A 12,807-nucleotide genomic window follows, 5' to 3' on the forward strand; every position below is an offset into this window, starting at 1 on the left:
GTGCTAAGTGCTGCAGATTATACACACACACACGCACACACAAACATGTATTTGTATGTATGTATGTACATATGTCACAACAGTTCCTATTCTCAAGGAAGATACATTCCAGTGGTGGAGAAAACAAGTAATTATTTTTAAAATATCAGCTTATATGAAAATAATCTGAAAGACAAAGGCATTAATAGCTGGAGAGAACCTGGGGGGAAAAACCCTCTCGCAGGAGGTGGTGTTTGAGCTGCATCTTGAAGAAAGCCAGGGAAACAGAAAGGCAGAGGTGGGGAAGTAGAGCATTTGAGGCAAAAGTAATATCCAATGCAAAGGCATGATAATTGTAAACTTTATATTATTTGATGTTTTAGTTTTTAGTTATAATGATAAGACTCCAATCAGGAGTCATAGGGTAAGTGGTCCTGATGTGCCTAAAGTTTATAGGCATAAACAGATGAAGTTTGCACTTTCCCACCATTCTGACCCATGTTAACTTCGTATCAGGTAGATAATGCTCTCAAGCTTTTGTTTGAATGAAACTTGACCAGCCTCATGGGACTTAAGTCATTCTCTTCTCCTGTCTTAGATAGTTCACTTAGATCCTCCCTCAGTTTTTGGTTTCGTGAAAGAAATTAAATGCTTACCCTAGTCTACTATTGATAAATGGACCTCAGAGCTTCTCCATAATATCTAGGTCTGATTAGGAATGCCCTCTCCCAATTTGGTGCCAATTACCTGTTCTCAACCAAGTCCATTCTTAGGCCATATAAATGTGTCACCTGAACCTCAAAGGTGAGAGTATTTCCTCCCTGACATGTCTCCCTCCCCCTCACAATGGATGAGTTTCTTGCAAGGGATAAATCTCTGTTTATATCGTCATATAGCACACACGTGAGTGTATTTTTTAATGACAAAGGAGTTTAAATTTGATCCTCGAAGTCAAAGGAAGCCAATGGAGCTAATGAAGAGGGGGGAGTAAGGGGCAGAATGTGATCAGCTCTAATTAGGAGAAATATCAACTCAGCAGCTGAGTGGCAGATACTTGAAACAGGGAGATCATTTAGAAGGCTCTTGAAATAAGCCAGGAGAGAGGTAATGAAAGTCTGAATTGAGATTGTGACTGTATGAGTGGCAAGAAGGGAACACATACAAAAGTCGTGAAGATAAAAACAACAGGATTTGGCAATAAATTGGCTTTGTAAAAAAGAATGAGTCAAGGGTAACATCAAGATTGTAGGCTTGGGTGATAGAGAAGATAATGGTGCCATCAACAATGAAAGGGAAGTTTGAAAGTGGGGATCGTTTAAGGTAGAAAGATAACGAAATATCTTTTGAATATGTTGAGTTTGAAATACCCATTGAACTTCATTCCATGTGTCCAATATGCAACTGAAGAGGTGATAATAATTGGATCCTAATTCATGAAACTCATCCCAGTTAAAGAATAAGAGCTTATTTCCAATGAGTCTAGAATTTGTTTAGAGCTTCCCAGTTACAAGTTATTTTTAAGATTTCCCTTGTCGACCTGGAGCTTGGCGTTTTTTCAAGACCCTTTTGCCTATTTGTCTGTGTTTGAGGAAAAGCCTATGATTGTAGGACTCAACCTCAAGTCTGCCAATTAAATGATACTACTGCTACTTATGAGACACTTTTGGAATGGGGCATGAGGTCTGCCCATGTTACATTTCAAACATACAAAACAGATTTGGGCGTTTCTTCCCTGTTTGTTGTGTCCCTGCTTCCTACTGATAATAGTTCTCAGGAGAATCAGAAGAGTCACTATTTCATAGCATTACAATTTGATTTTGTAAAAGATCTTTGCAGGGCAGGGAGATACTGGGGGCATCTCTCCTAGAGAGTAGGTAATAGCTAATCTCTGGACATGAGACTTTCCTCCCCCAACTCTTTAATACTCGCTTTCCTAAACTAGAAGTGTCTCTACTGTTGACTACAATGATAGAAGACTCCAGTGACCTGGAGTGCTGTACCTAAGTTCACAGGCCTTGTTAGACCTTCACAAGGTTCTCTGTTAGGCTTGGTGCCATCAGGAGGGGAAGGGACATTTAGTTCTTGGCATGGGGAAAGGAACAACAGCAAATGAGGGATGATTCAGGATGGGATAATGAGTGCTTTTTTGCCTCACCTCTATCAGAGAGAAAGGCAAAGAAACTGGGTTTAAACCTAGTAGGGTCCCTGTCCTATAGGCAAATTTTGCTCTTATTTCCCTTTTCCTGGGCAAAGTAACTTCCCCTTCTCTTTGCTGGGCCAGGCTGGAGTGGCTTTTCCCTACCATTAAGAGGGAGAATAGTGCCACTTAAACTGTGGTGGTGGGATGAGGGGGTACAGGTTATAGCAAGCAAATCTCACTGGCCCTTGACATCTATTCTTTTCAGTTTTGTTTCTCAGATTTCTATACCCTGTTTGGACCTGAAAATAACTATCTTAGGACCTCCAGTATGGGAAGCTATGGTTCTTTGGTTTCAGATAGAAATGTGGTGACTGGGAAAGGATGCTAGCAGATTTTCTTAGCTCAAATTATAGCTCTGTCATTTGCTAGCTATGTGGTATATCATGAATTAGGTTTGGGGAGGGGAATATAATCAAAGAAATAAATCCTAGTTTAGATAACTTTATTTCTTAAGTCAGGGGTCCAGGATCAACTCTTAGGAGCAAAACAACATAGAAATAGCTCAACATATAAAGTCCAGAAGTCAGGCAAGGAAAACCTCTTCTCTCTCAGTTTTCATTCTTCTCTGGAATACCTGCACAAAAGCGGGGGGGGGGGGGGGGGAGAGAAGAAGAAATGGTGTGTTTTATCCTAGCTTCAATCCTTCTTCTTTAAATATCTTTCCTCAATACCCTGTACCATCAGGCCCACTCAGGCGTAAATATATCTAGGTCCTCCAGGGCAGTCTAGAGTTTTATCTTAACACTTTGAGCTATCTCAGGATAGAATCACTAGCCTAAGAGGCAAGAGATTCTCCCTCAATGGAAATATTTAAGAAATGGTAGATGACCACCTAGTTGAGGTTTTATAGGGGAGATTTTTTCAGGGCTTTCAGATTACATGGGTGTTTAATTCCTTGCCAACTCTGAAATGCTGTGATTCTTTCTCCCAGTGAGGTTAGAAGAACTTTCCCTTCATCCCCAAAATATTGTCTTACTTACCATCTCCATCGATAGTAATTCTGGGGAGGTGAGTGTTCTTGATTCCATCTCTGATCTCCTCGGGCAATGACAATTGTTCCTGAATGCTAGAAGACAGTTCTTCCTGAGTCTCGTCAAGTAGTTCAGTGCCTGTTTTAGACCCTCCAAGAAGCTGCATGAAGCCTGGTGAAGGCTGCCTCTCCAAGACGTGGGCAGTCAGGTCAGGTAAGTAGCTCCCTCCTCCAGAGTGGTGCCCAAAGTTCTGGGAGCAGAGTGACCCCGGGAATGAAGGATCTCTCAAACAGGGATCATTCCAAGGGAGAGTTTGCAGGGCTGTGAGTGGACCTAAGGGTATCCAAATATTCAGAAGGGTCAGACAGCCTGGTCACATGAACCTCCTAGTTTAAATATGTCCTCTGGAAAGAGATCTAGCTGTAATTACTGGGTTAGAGACCTAGTCTGCAATTATATATGCCCACAATAATATGAACTCCATCAATGATGAACCCCTGCCCTTAGAAACCCAAAGCTCTGAAAACCCTGATATAAGTCAGAACAAGAAATAGGCTGTACATTATTAAAGACCAAAGATCTAGAGAGGACAGAAGATGACCCATGGGGCGGGGGGTGGAAAAACTCTACCACTCATCCTAAATCCCAGGGAGGAATATCATGCCCAAGGTTTGACATGAAAGATAACAGAAAAATGGATGTTTATATAATTGACATCTGACTAGGGTCTACACAATCTTAGGGGGAAAAAAGAAAAAGGACAGCCTAGGCATCAGCAAGGTATGATAACAATAATAAGTTTTATAAAGAACTTTCCGTACATTCTCATTTGATCCTCATAACCACCTTGTAAGATTGTTATTATAGGTGTTTTTTATTATTTCCACTTTATAGATGAGAAAACTGAAGTAAACAGAAGTTACACAGCTAATATCCAAAGTAAAATTCAAACTGAGATCTTCTGACTTCAAGTGTAGTACCCTTAACTACTTAGCCACCCCTGGGAAGAATATTAGGAAAAAGAAAAATGACATCCTAAAGTCTCCCCTCTTTATCCCAAACCCTGTATCCCAAGTCCTATCTTCCCTCTTGACGATCTCTACTCTTCTTTATTCCTTATTTCTCCTAGTTCTGCTTCCAAATTCTATCTTTTCTTCCCATCCCTGTCACTCACCCAAGCTCCCAGTAGGCTGCTGTAACAGAAGCTGCCCCACCGGCGTGCCCGAGAACAATCCCGATGGGGTCTCTCCATCGCGGCCATAGGCAAATGCAAGGAGAGAAGCATTAGAGTCTCCTGGTGGTGGAGGAGTCAGTGTGCTGGGGAGGGGGAAAGGGAAAGGATGGAATTGGGACAGGTGGTGTTGGGACTGATGGAAGAGCTGGTGCTGGGGATAGTGGGAGAGCTGGAAGGCTCTGGACTGGCTGCCTTGATGACGATACTGGGATTCCATTTGCTCAGAATAGTTGCAAGCATTTGGTGGGTTAATGCTGGGGAAACAAGAAGGGGAATGTGTCAGGCATTTCACTACATGAAAATATTGGCAATGGGAATACCAGAAACAACCAGTAACTTTAACATAGAAACTTAATGCTTTCTTTCCCTGTAACAACTCTGCCAAGAAGGTAAATATCAATATCCCTGTTTTACAAGTGGGGAGCTTGATTCTGTAAAGGCTTTGTCCCTGGACAAAAAGCTAGTAAATATTCGAGTTAGGACTTGACCTCAGGCCTGACTTTTGTGATCAAGGTACTTTCATTAAAGTACTTTTTGTAGCCTGACCCCTACCTTCTTTCTCTACTTCTACCCTGCCGTGATTTCATTCTTTATTTCATGGCTCTCTCTAGTGGCTCATCCCTTATCATATTTCCCTCACTCTTTCCCAACTTTGAATACTTGCATATCATGAGACTTTATGATTTAGAAGCTTTTAATTAGTCTCTAGGTACCATTTGCTCTGTCCCAGGGTTCATAGCATCCTCTCTTACCACCATTTAAAAAACCCACTTGTTTTCCAATATCCCTCATACCTTGTTTCCCAAGATCCATAGGAGCCATCCTTATGGCTAAAGCCACTACTGGGTGTTTCCAGCAGAAGGGGTACCAGGTGTGGGGTGTGAACAGGGCCCAAGGTCAAGGGAAGGCTGGCCCTTCGGACAGGTGGGGGGCTAAGGAGGAGAGGAGCTACCTCTCCCTTTTGAGCCTCATCATTGTGTTGACTCAGAGTCATTGGTTGGTCACATGTCAGTAGTAGGTTAGACTCTAAGGAGAAAAAACCCAGATGTACAAAGGTAAGGGAATGATAAATGTGTTTGGGGTTGCTGAGATGCAAGGGGACTTAAGTGATGGGGCTGCTATGGATGACTATTCTGGGCCTCTACCTATGATCATATTTTCACATGGAGTAGTGCTTTGGGGAAGGACTTCTCATGCATTGCCAACCACCCCAGATATAAACTCCCTTCTTGGACCCGTTGAACCCCATGATCCCCTTCCTGCAAGAAGGCAACTCACCCGGAGGAAAAGTGGCAGGTAGAGGCACCAGCTCATTAGTGAAGTTTCCTGGCTCCATGACTATGGGTTGAGGGGATGGGAGCTCAGGGGCAGAGCTGAGGGCAGAACAAATGAATAATTACAGCTTTGACTTCCAGGTCTAGGCTCAGTTCCCCAGTACAAGGGAAGGGAGTTCTTACTTCATCCAGAAGTGACAGAACTCAAAAAGAAGTCTTACCCATGATGACTGTCTGAAGGGGCAGTGGTAGGGACAGGAGATTTCAGATTGGTCTTATTTCCCTTTGCCATCAGTCTCTCTACTTTCCGCCACTTTGCTCTTCGGTTCTGGAACCACACCTGGAAGTGGAAGGCATGGAGAGTCAGAGACAACCAGACAAAGATAAGAAACGGGCACAGAGACATAGAGAGATGCAAGAAAATTAGAGAAAATTATAAGAGACAGAACCATATCTGAGTTCTACCCAAATCTAAAGTATACATCTACTCTACTGGAGAAACAACTCCTCCCCCTCTGCCCCTGCTTGTTTTATCAAATGAGTGAATTCTTCTCTACCTTCCCTCACCATGATGCGTTGAGGTGTGACCCCCACAGCCAAGGCAATCTCCTTGCGTTTGTCACTGTCAGGGTAGTGGTCTTCCTGAAACATCTTCTCCAGCTCTTTTAACTGGTCTGGGAAAAAAAAAAAAAGGGAGATCCATACAGGGATGAGAATCAATGAATCAGAGAAGGACAGAATCAAAGGATTTTAGGAGTGAAGGGGGCCCTATGGAGGTAATTAAGTCCATTTATTTTGCCACTAAGGAAACTGAGGCCCAAACATAAAAGATTAACTTGTCACATGTGTAACAGGCATATAAGTGACTTATAAAGTTATACAACTAGTTAATGACAGAACTGGGTGTAGAATACAGGTCTCCCAATTCTCAGGCTAGTGCCCTAGTTTTCCAGGCTGTCTGTGACACTACTGACCTTATAAAATTGTCTGATCTGACCTTGAAAAAAGAAAACTTACTTGCATCAGCTTATAAGGTTAGGATGATCCCCTTCTGTGTCCATAGATGTATTCAATGTCCTGACCCTCCCACTATCAGAATGGTATTTCCTATTGCCTTAAAATTTAACATCTGCTGAAAGGGCCCACTCCTCACCTATGGTAGTGAAGAGGCATTGGGATTTCTTGGAGTCTAGAGACAGGAAAGGTTAGGTCACAAAGTGACCAGGTCCCTTATAGTTACCCTCTTGATCTAGGCTTACTCACCTCCAAATAAAGTGAAATTAAGATTTCTTACCCCCTAAGGAAGTAAAATCTGTTTGGACTCACCTGTACGGTAAAGGGTGCGGGTCTTTTTCCGGACTTGTGGAGGTGTGTTTGGGGGCTCCTTCTTCCTGGTTACATTCTGGCTACTCTCCCCTGCTGCAGTTGTACTGAGCAGGGCTGTCAAATGGCAGGCCCCTTTGTTTGTTCCACACTGCACCAAGGGTTGGGTGGTAGCACCTGGGTCTGGCCCCCCACCAGTCCCATGAGGTGAGACCTGCTCTGATAGTCTTGGGGTTATCAGGGTCATTCTGTGTCTATGGGACCAGAGGGTAAGCCTTCTTCTCCAGTTCTACCTCTCCCACTTGGGGAATGCATCCACCCACCAGCTCTGGGAGTTTCTGTGATTCATTTCCCACACAGATGTCAGCTCCAGCCAGCTCCCTGGAAGCTTTCTGTGACTCCCCTTCCCTCCCACCGTGACAATACAGGACAATAGTAGCTCCTCATTCTGGCCATCTTGGACAGCAGGTACTGGGCCCCAGAAGAACTCCTCCCTCTCTGACCCCATAGTTAGCTTCTCTTTTTCAGCCCTCTGGCCTATGTCTCTTCTAACTTCACAAGGTGAGTCAAGGGCTCATTTAGGAAGGTGGCTCTCCCTTGGGAATACCTATCCCTCTTTGAATCTCCAAATCTTTATAGAGAATCTTTCATTACACAAAGAGGTCATCATTGGGGAAAGAGAAGAGATGAGAGAAATGGTCAGGTGGAGGGTAAGGATATGAAAGGATCCCAAGGAAAGGGAAAATGAGCCCTACTCAAAGCCAGACAGACTAGCTCTGCTAAGTAATTGGGTCCTATGCCACTTGTGGATAGAAATATTCAAAGGAAATGTGCTGTCCCAGTCTCTCCACCCCATTCACCTCCCCGAGCATAGTCACCTCTTTGAGACCTAGAGGATACCAAAAGGGGCTTCCTTTTCCCAGTGGCGTGGGAGGTCCTCCGGCTCCTGGTCACTTGTACCGAGTTTGCCAGTTCCCACTCTTTTCTTTCCAGCTCCCCCTCGCTCCCACCCACTTCCCCTCATCCTTACACGCTCCTGTCCCCACCACACTCACCCCCAGGCTCCTTGGCTGTTCCTGCAGTTGGCTCCATGACTCGAGGTTCCCCTCTCCCAGTCTCTCTCCTCTTTGCCTCTGTGCCCCAGAGCTTCAGAGGAGGCTCCTAATGAAGACCTGGAGAGCCTTGTGGGCAGGTGTGGGACTAGCACCTAGCACGGGGGATCAGGGGGCGAAACAAAGCCTAAACTCCCCATTGGGCAGGGCCTGAGGGCAGTGAGAAGAAAGGAGTACCTTTGGGAAGTGGGGGAGGGGCAACAGTGGCATCTCCCCCACTCCTTACATCTACTTCCTCCCCCTCCAAAAAAAAAGAAGTCTAAAAGGAGAGATCAGGTGTGGTTCTAATTGAGAGGACTCCTCCCCTCCTGCTCTATTTCTCTGGGCAGTAGTTCCTGGGGCCAAGTGGTAGGAAGGTAAGAAGACTGCGTCGTCCCTAGTGAGAGCGTGGAGTGTGTGCTCTTCCGACCCAGTCACGAAGGTACAGAGTTTCTCCCCTGCTGAGGGACAGATAGAAACAATCTTTCAAGGAGGCAGGCAGAATACTGGACTTACAGGAGTCCACCTTCAGGGCTTGGGGACAGACTGAAGCTTCTTGTCTCTAGAGGAATGAGCTAAGGTAGAACCGAAGGGTTAGGCTATTTCTTTTGAGTGAGAGTCCACATTCACTAAAGACTGAATTGCCTGTAGGAGGGAAGGGTGTGAAAACTTTTGAGGCATCTGCATTTGTAGTCCCCAGGGGGCTTCCCACTTTACTCTTTTTGCCTCTTCAACTAATGCTGGCCTGGAAGATAAATGAGAAGCCCCCACCTGGAATCGTTCGCACCTGTAAGTGTTTATTAACGGCCCCCCATCCACTATGTTTTCCTGCCTGTTGCACACAACATGTAAAAAGAATTTAGAAGATAAAACAAAAGTGTTGATGGGGGCAAATGTACAAAAGAAGGGCCAGGCATACTTGGAGAGGATTAGAAATGAAATGTGTAAATGGTGACAAGTAGAATGTTCTGGAAGTAAGTTTAATTTGGGTGTATATGGCATCTCCTGAAAGTCAGAAGTAAGAAAAGAAAGCACTGCTTTACACCTGTCTACTTAACTGAGGTTTTGAAGAAATACCCAAGAGTAGAAGTGAGGCTTTGGTGCGAAGTCTAGAGTGAAGGTGGTGGGCAAAGAGACAAATATATAGGCTGTGTGTGTGTGTGTGTGTGTGTGTGTGTGTGTGTGTGTGTGCGCGCACACGTGCCAGTGTAAATAATCAGAAGCCATCTGAGTGTGTTTGGACTGAATAGAAGAGAACTTTGGAGACATGTGCTGTCTTTAGGGATGTGATAGACTTGTGTAAAAGGGAAACTGAATTTGCTTTGACTCAGTGGAAGGAAAACATCATATTTTGACAATGCTATCCAAAAATAGAATAGATTGCTTCAAGTACTGGCTTTTTTTTTCCTAAAGGGTTTCAAGCAAAGGCTGGTAGCCAATTTGCTAGGTGTGTTACAGAGGGATTCTGAGATGGACTAGATGGCCTCTGAATCATCTAGGAAGCAACTGCCATTATTCATGATGTTACTTAACTCAAGTGATATGGAATTTAACACAGGACTGGATGTTGATATATTTTTTGATTATGATGATACCATGAATATGGAGAAAGTTTGGATTTAGGAGCAGGAAAGAATTGTCAGGACAGCTATAGACACTGGAGTTGATAAAAAAATAATTGAGGAATGCAAGATGACTGATTCTTTTGAAGTTGTTAATCCACTGAAATAAGCACAAATGAAGGTTTATCAGAAAATATATGTAATTTGATCTTTAATCATTCTTAAATTTTTTAAAGTCTACATCTTTTGAGTACTTGTCCCTCACTGAGCCCTATTCTAATTGTGTCATGATCTACAAAAATACTGATTGAACTTTCTGGTTTAATGCATGTTTTCTAAAATGTTTTAATTCTTTTTACCCTTTTCAACCTTTTTTCCAACCTCTGAAACCCTATCACACCAACTAGAATAATTCCTTGTAAACAATAAGTACAGTTAAGTGAAACAAGTTAACACATTAACTAGTGTAAAAATGTAAGCTTTACTACTTTAATTTTTTTTATTTAAAAAAATTCTCCTACATGTCTCATGTGAGAGATGAGGTGAAGGTGCTGTCAGATAGGTAAGAGAGGGATGCAGTATATTTGAAGATCCTGTCCTTGGGGCTGTCACTCATCTGCTATGACCTTTAGCAAGTTGCTAGTTCTCCACTTTTTTTCCCAACTAAAAATGAGAATAATACTTCATGGGATTATCATGAGGATCAAACGAAATAATAACAATAAAAGTGCACTATAGATTGTAAAGCTTTATACAAATGTTAGTTATTATGGTTTGAGATATTAAGATGTTTGAGTTTCCTCCCCTCTGTCTAGCCTAAGATTATACTATATACACTCTACTCTATGTGTGTATAGTATATACTTTATATAACATACTATCTATTAGACTCAGTTTTCCTGGGCTAAAGGGGATAATGGTGCTGTCCTGGGACAGTTAGGTGTCCTGGATGGCCCTGGTTTCACGAAGGGCCTTTTTCAGGGTGGCTTTTTACCCGCTGACAACATGGAGATGCTATCTGGACTGTCCCGAGTCACCTGTTAAAAGTAGCAATTGACAGCAACCCTTTACTTGTTCTCATACTCAGCATTCTGACCTGAGTCTGACTCCTGACTCACCATCAACCTTGTCACAGGTTGGCCTACTTTTCTACATCTTTTTTCATACTTTACAAATCTTACATATGCAGGGTTTGTTATTGTCGTTTTCCTTCACATTATCTACCATCTCAATTGCAATGTGAATTTCTTGAGGGTGAAGTGTGTGTTTTTGCCTTTCTTTACCAGCAAATCCCTTGCTAGAGATTACAACATTTTTATCCATGTATTTGGTCCAAAGGACAGAGTGCTGGGCCTGAAATCAGGAAGACTCATCTTCCTGAGTTCAAATCTAGCCAGATACTTACTAGATAGTGACCCTGAGCAAGTCACTACCCTATGCCTCAATTTCCTTATCTTAAAAATGCATTTGAGAAGGAAATGGCAAACCACTGCAGTGTCTTTGCCAAGAAAACCCCAAGTGGGGTCACAGAATCTGACACAACCGGAAAACTATTGAAAAACAACAATTCATAGCACATTGCACTTACTAAATACTTGTCGGTCAACTATTGTAACATGGGCCCTACCTATTAATTCCCAACCACTTACTTGTCAGATAGTCAACAAGAATTTATTAACCATCTGTTAAGTGCCAGAATTGTAGTAAGTGTTGGGGATACAAAAAAAAGAAGACTGTAGTCCCAGCTCTTGAAGAGCTGACACTCTAACTGGGGACACATGAAAAGCAACTATATACAAACAAGATATACACAGCATAAATTGTAGATAATTAATAGAGTAAAGGAAGGCATTAGTATTAAGAGGGAGCAGTAAAACCTTCTAATAAAAGATGGGATTTTAGCTGGGACTGGAAGAAAGCCAGGAAGAGGGAGAATATTCCATCCAGTCTTGAGACCAAGTATCTTGTATAAGAATAGCAAAGTGGTTAGTGTATGTCCCCAGACTATTCTGGTTTTAGATTATCCAATATCAAACCTTTCCTTCCTTCAATTTGCTTTACCAAGTAGTTACCAATTCCCTCTTCAAATAGTCAACCTTGTGTACTTATACTCAAAACTTCTGTTGACCAGATCTTCTTCACTCCTACAAAGGGGGGGGGTAGTTCCTAAGGCACCATTTGGTTAATCCTGACCACACCAGCTCTTCCTGGGTAGGGGATCCTTTAGTGTCTTTGTTCACAGGAATATCACAGAATGAGTAGTCTGAGGAGCACTGACCTGTTGTAGAAATTTCCAGTGGGATGGAGTTACAGACAAAAAGTGAAACCTTTGGTGGGGAGATACTTCACGGTAAGCTTTTTGTAGTACTATTTTTTCCATTGCATAGCCAATAGGAGTGTGATAGGAGGGTGTCCATTGTCAGAGACTCGGTGAAGAGACTAGGTTCTGAGGTGTGTTATTGGATCTGTATCTCTGGCTATGTCCTCTCCTACTGGTATCATCCAATAATTCCTTGTAAGGATATTGTGAGAGAAGCTAGGTGGTACAGTAGATAGACAGCATAGAATCAAGGAGACTCATCTTCAGGAATTCAAATCTGGCGTTCGATCACTTACCAAGTTACCTGGGCAAGTGATTTACCCCTGTTTGCCTCAGTTCCTCATCTGTAAAACGAACTGGAGAAGGAAATGGCAAGCCACGCCAGTATCTTTGCCACGAAAACCCCAAATGGGATTATGAAGAGTCAACAATAACTGAAAAATGACCAAAAAGCAACAAAAAGGATGTGTGGTTTAGGGAACATTGTCCTACCTACTTTAACTTCCCTACTTTTATCATTCTTTAGGAGTAAAGGTACATAAAACCTATAGGTTTTATTAGATTAAATTAAAGTATGTATGTAAATTAAAGTATTAAAATCCTAGCATACCAAGGAACTTTTGAAGTCACTAAATCTAGTCTCCTATTTCATGCAGATATTACATCTGCAATATATCTTATAGTTGCTCACCCAGCCCATGTGTGAACATTTCAGATAAAGTCTGATTTGGGAACAAAGGCTTGTGCAGACTATCTGTTCTTCCAAGTCAAGCCTATTATCAGCACACTTCCTCCTCTACTCTTCTGCTTCTAATCCTGGTCCTTGAGGAAGTAATTATTGCTTATTGATTCC

General features: G+C 42.7%; 1 protein-coding gene and 1 long non-coding RNA gene across 4 annotated transcripts in view; one reads left to right on the forward strand and one right to left on the reverse strand.

The window, feature by feature from the left end:
* Positions 1 to 2,604: 2,604 nt before the first annotated feature.
* LOC138155543 (homeobox protein NOBOX-like) lies at positions 2,605 to 7,231 on the reverse strand. The gene is made up of 8 exons (XM_069080860.1): positions 6,985 to 7,231; positions 6,226 to 6,332; positions 5,880 to 5,998; positions 5,663 to 5,757; positions 5,179 to 5,410; positions 4,325 to 4,638; positions 3,160 to 3,483; positions 2,605 to 2,753 (listed from the first exon to the last, which is right to left on the reverse strand). Exons 1-8 carry the CDS (start codon positions 7,226 to 7,228, stop codon positions 2,728 to 2,730), a joined length of 1,461 nt encoding a protein of 486 aa, XP_068936961.1. The 5' UTR covers positions 7,229 to 7,231; the 3' UTR covers positions 2,605 to 2,727.
* Positions 7,232 to 8,389: 1,158 nt separating this feature from the next.
* Positions 8,390 to 12,807, forward strand: part of LOC138155999 (uncharacterized) — a 120,224-nt gene continuing 115,806 nt past the window's right edge. For all 3 annotated transcript variants that reach the window (XR_011167048.1, XR_011167065.1, XR_011167047.1), the window contains exon 1: positions 8,390 to 8,514. This is a non-coding gene — a long non-coding RNA (uncharacterized lncRNA). The remainder of the gene's footprint in view (positions 8,515 to 12,807) is intronic.

This window comes from Petaurus breviceps, unplaced genomic scaffold (assembly GCF_028583685.1).
Source record: "Petaurus breviceps papuanus isolate PSGF00001 unplaced genomic scaffold, PetGlider_PUasm1.0 110, whole genome shotgun sequence".
Taxonomy (NCBI): domain Eukaryota; kingdom Metazoa; phylum Chordata; class Mammalia; order Diprotodontia; family Petauridae; genus Petaurus; species Petaurus breviceps.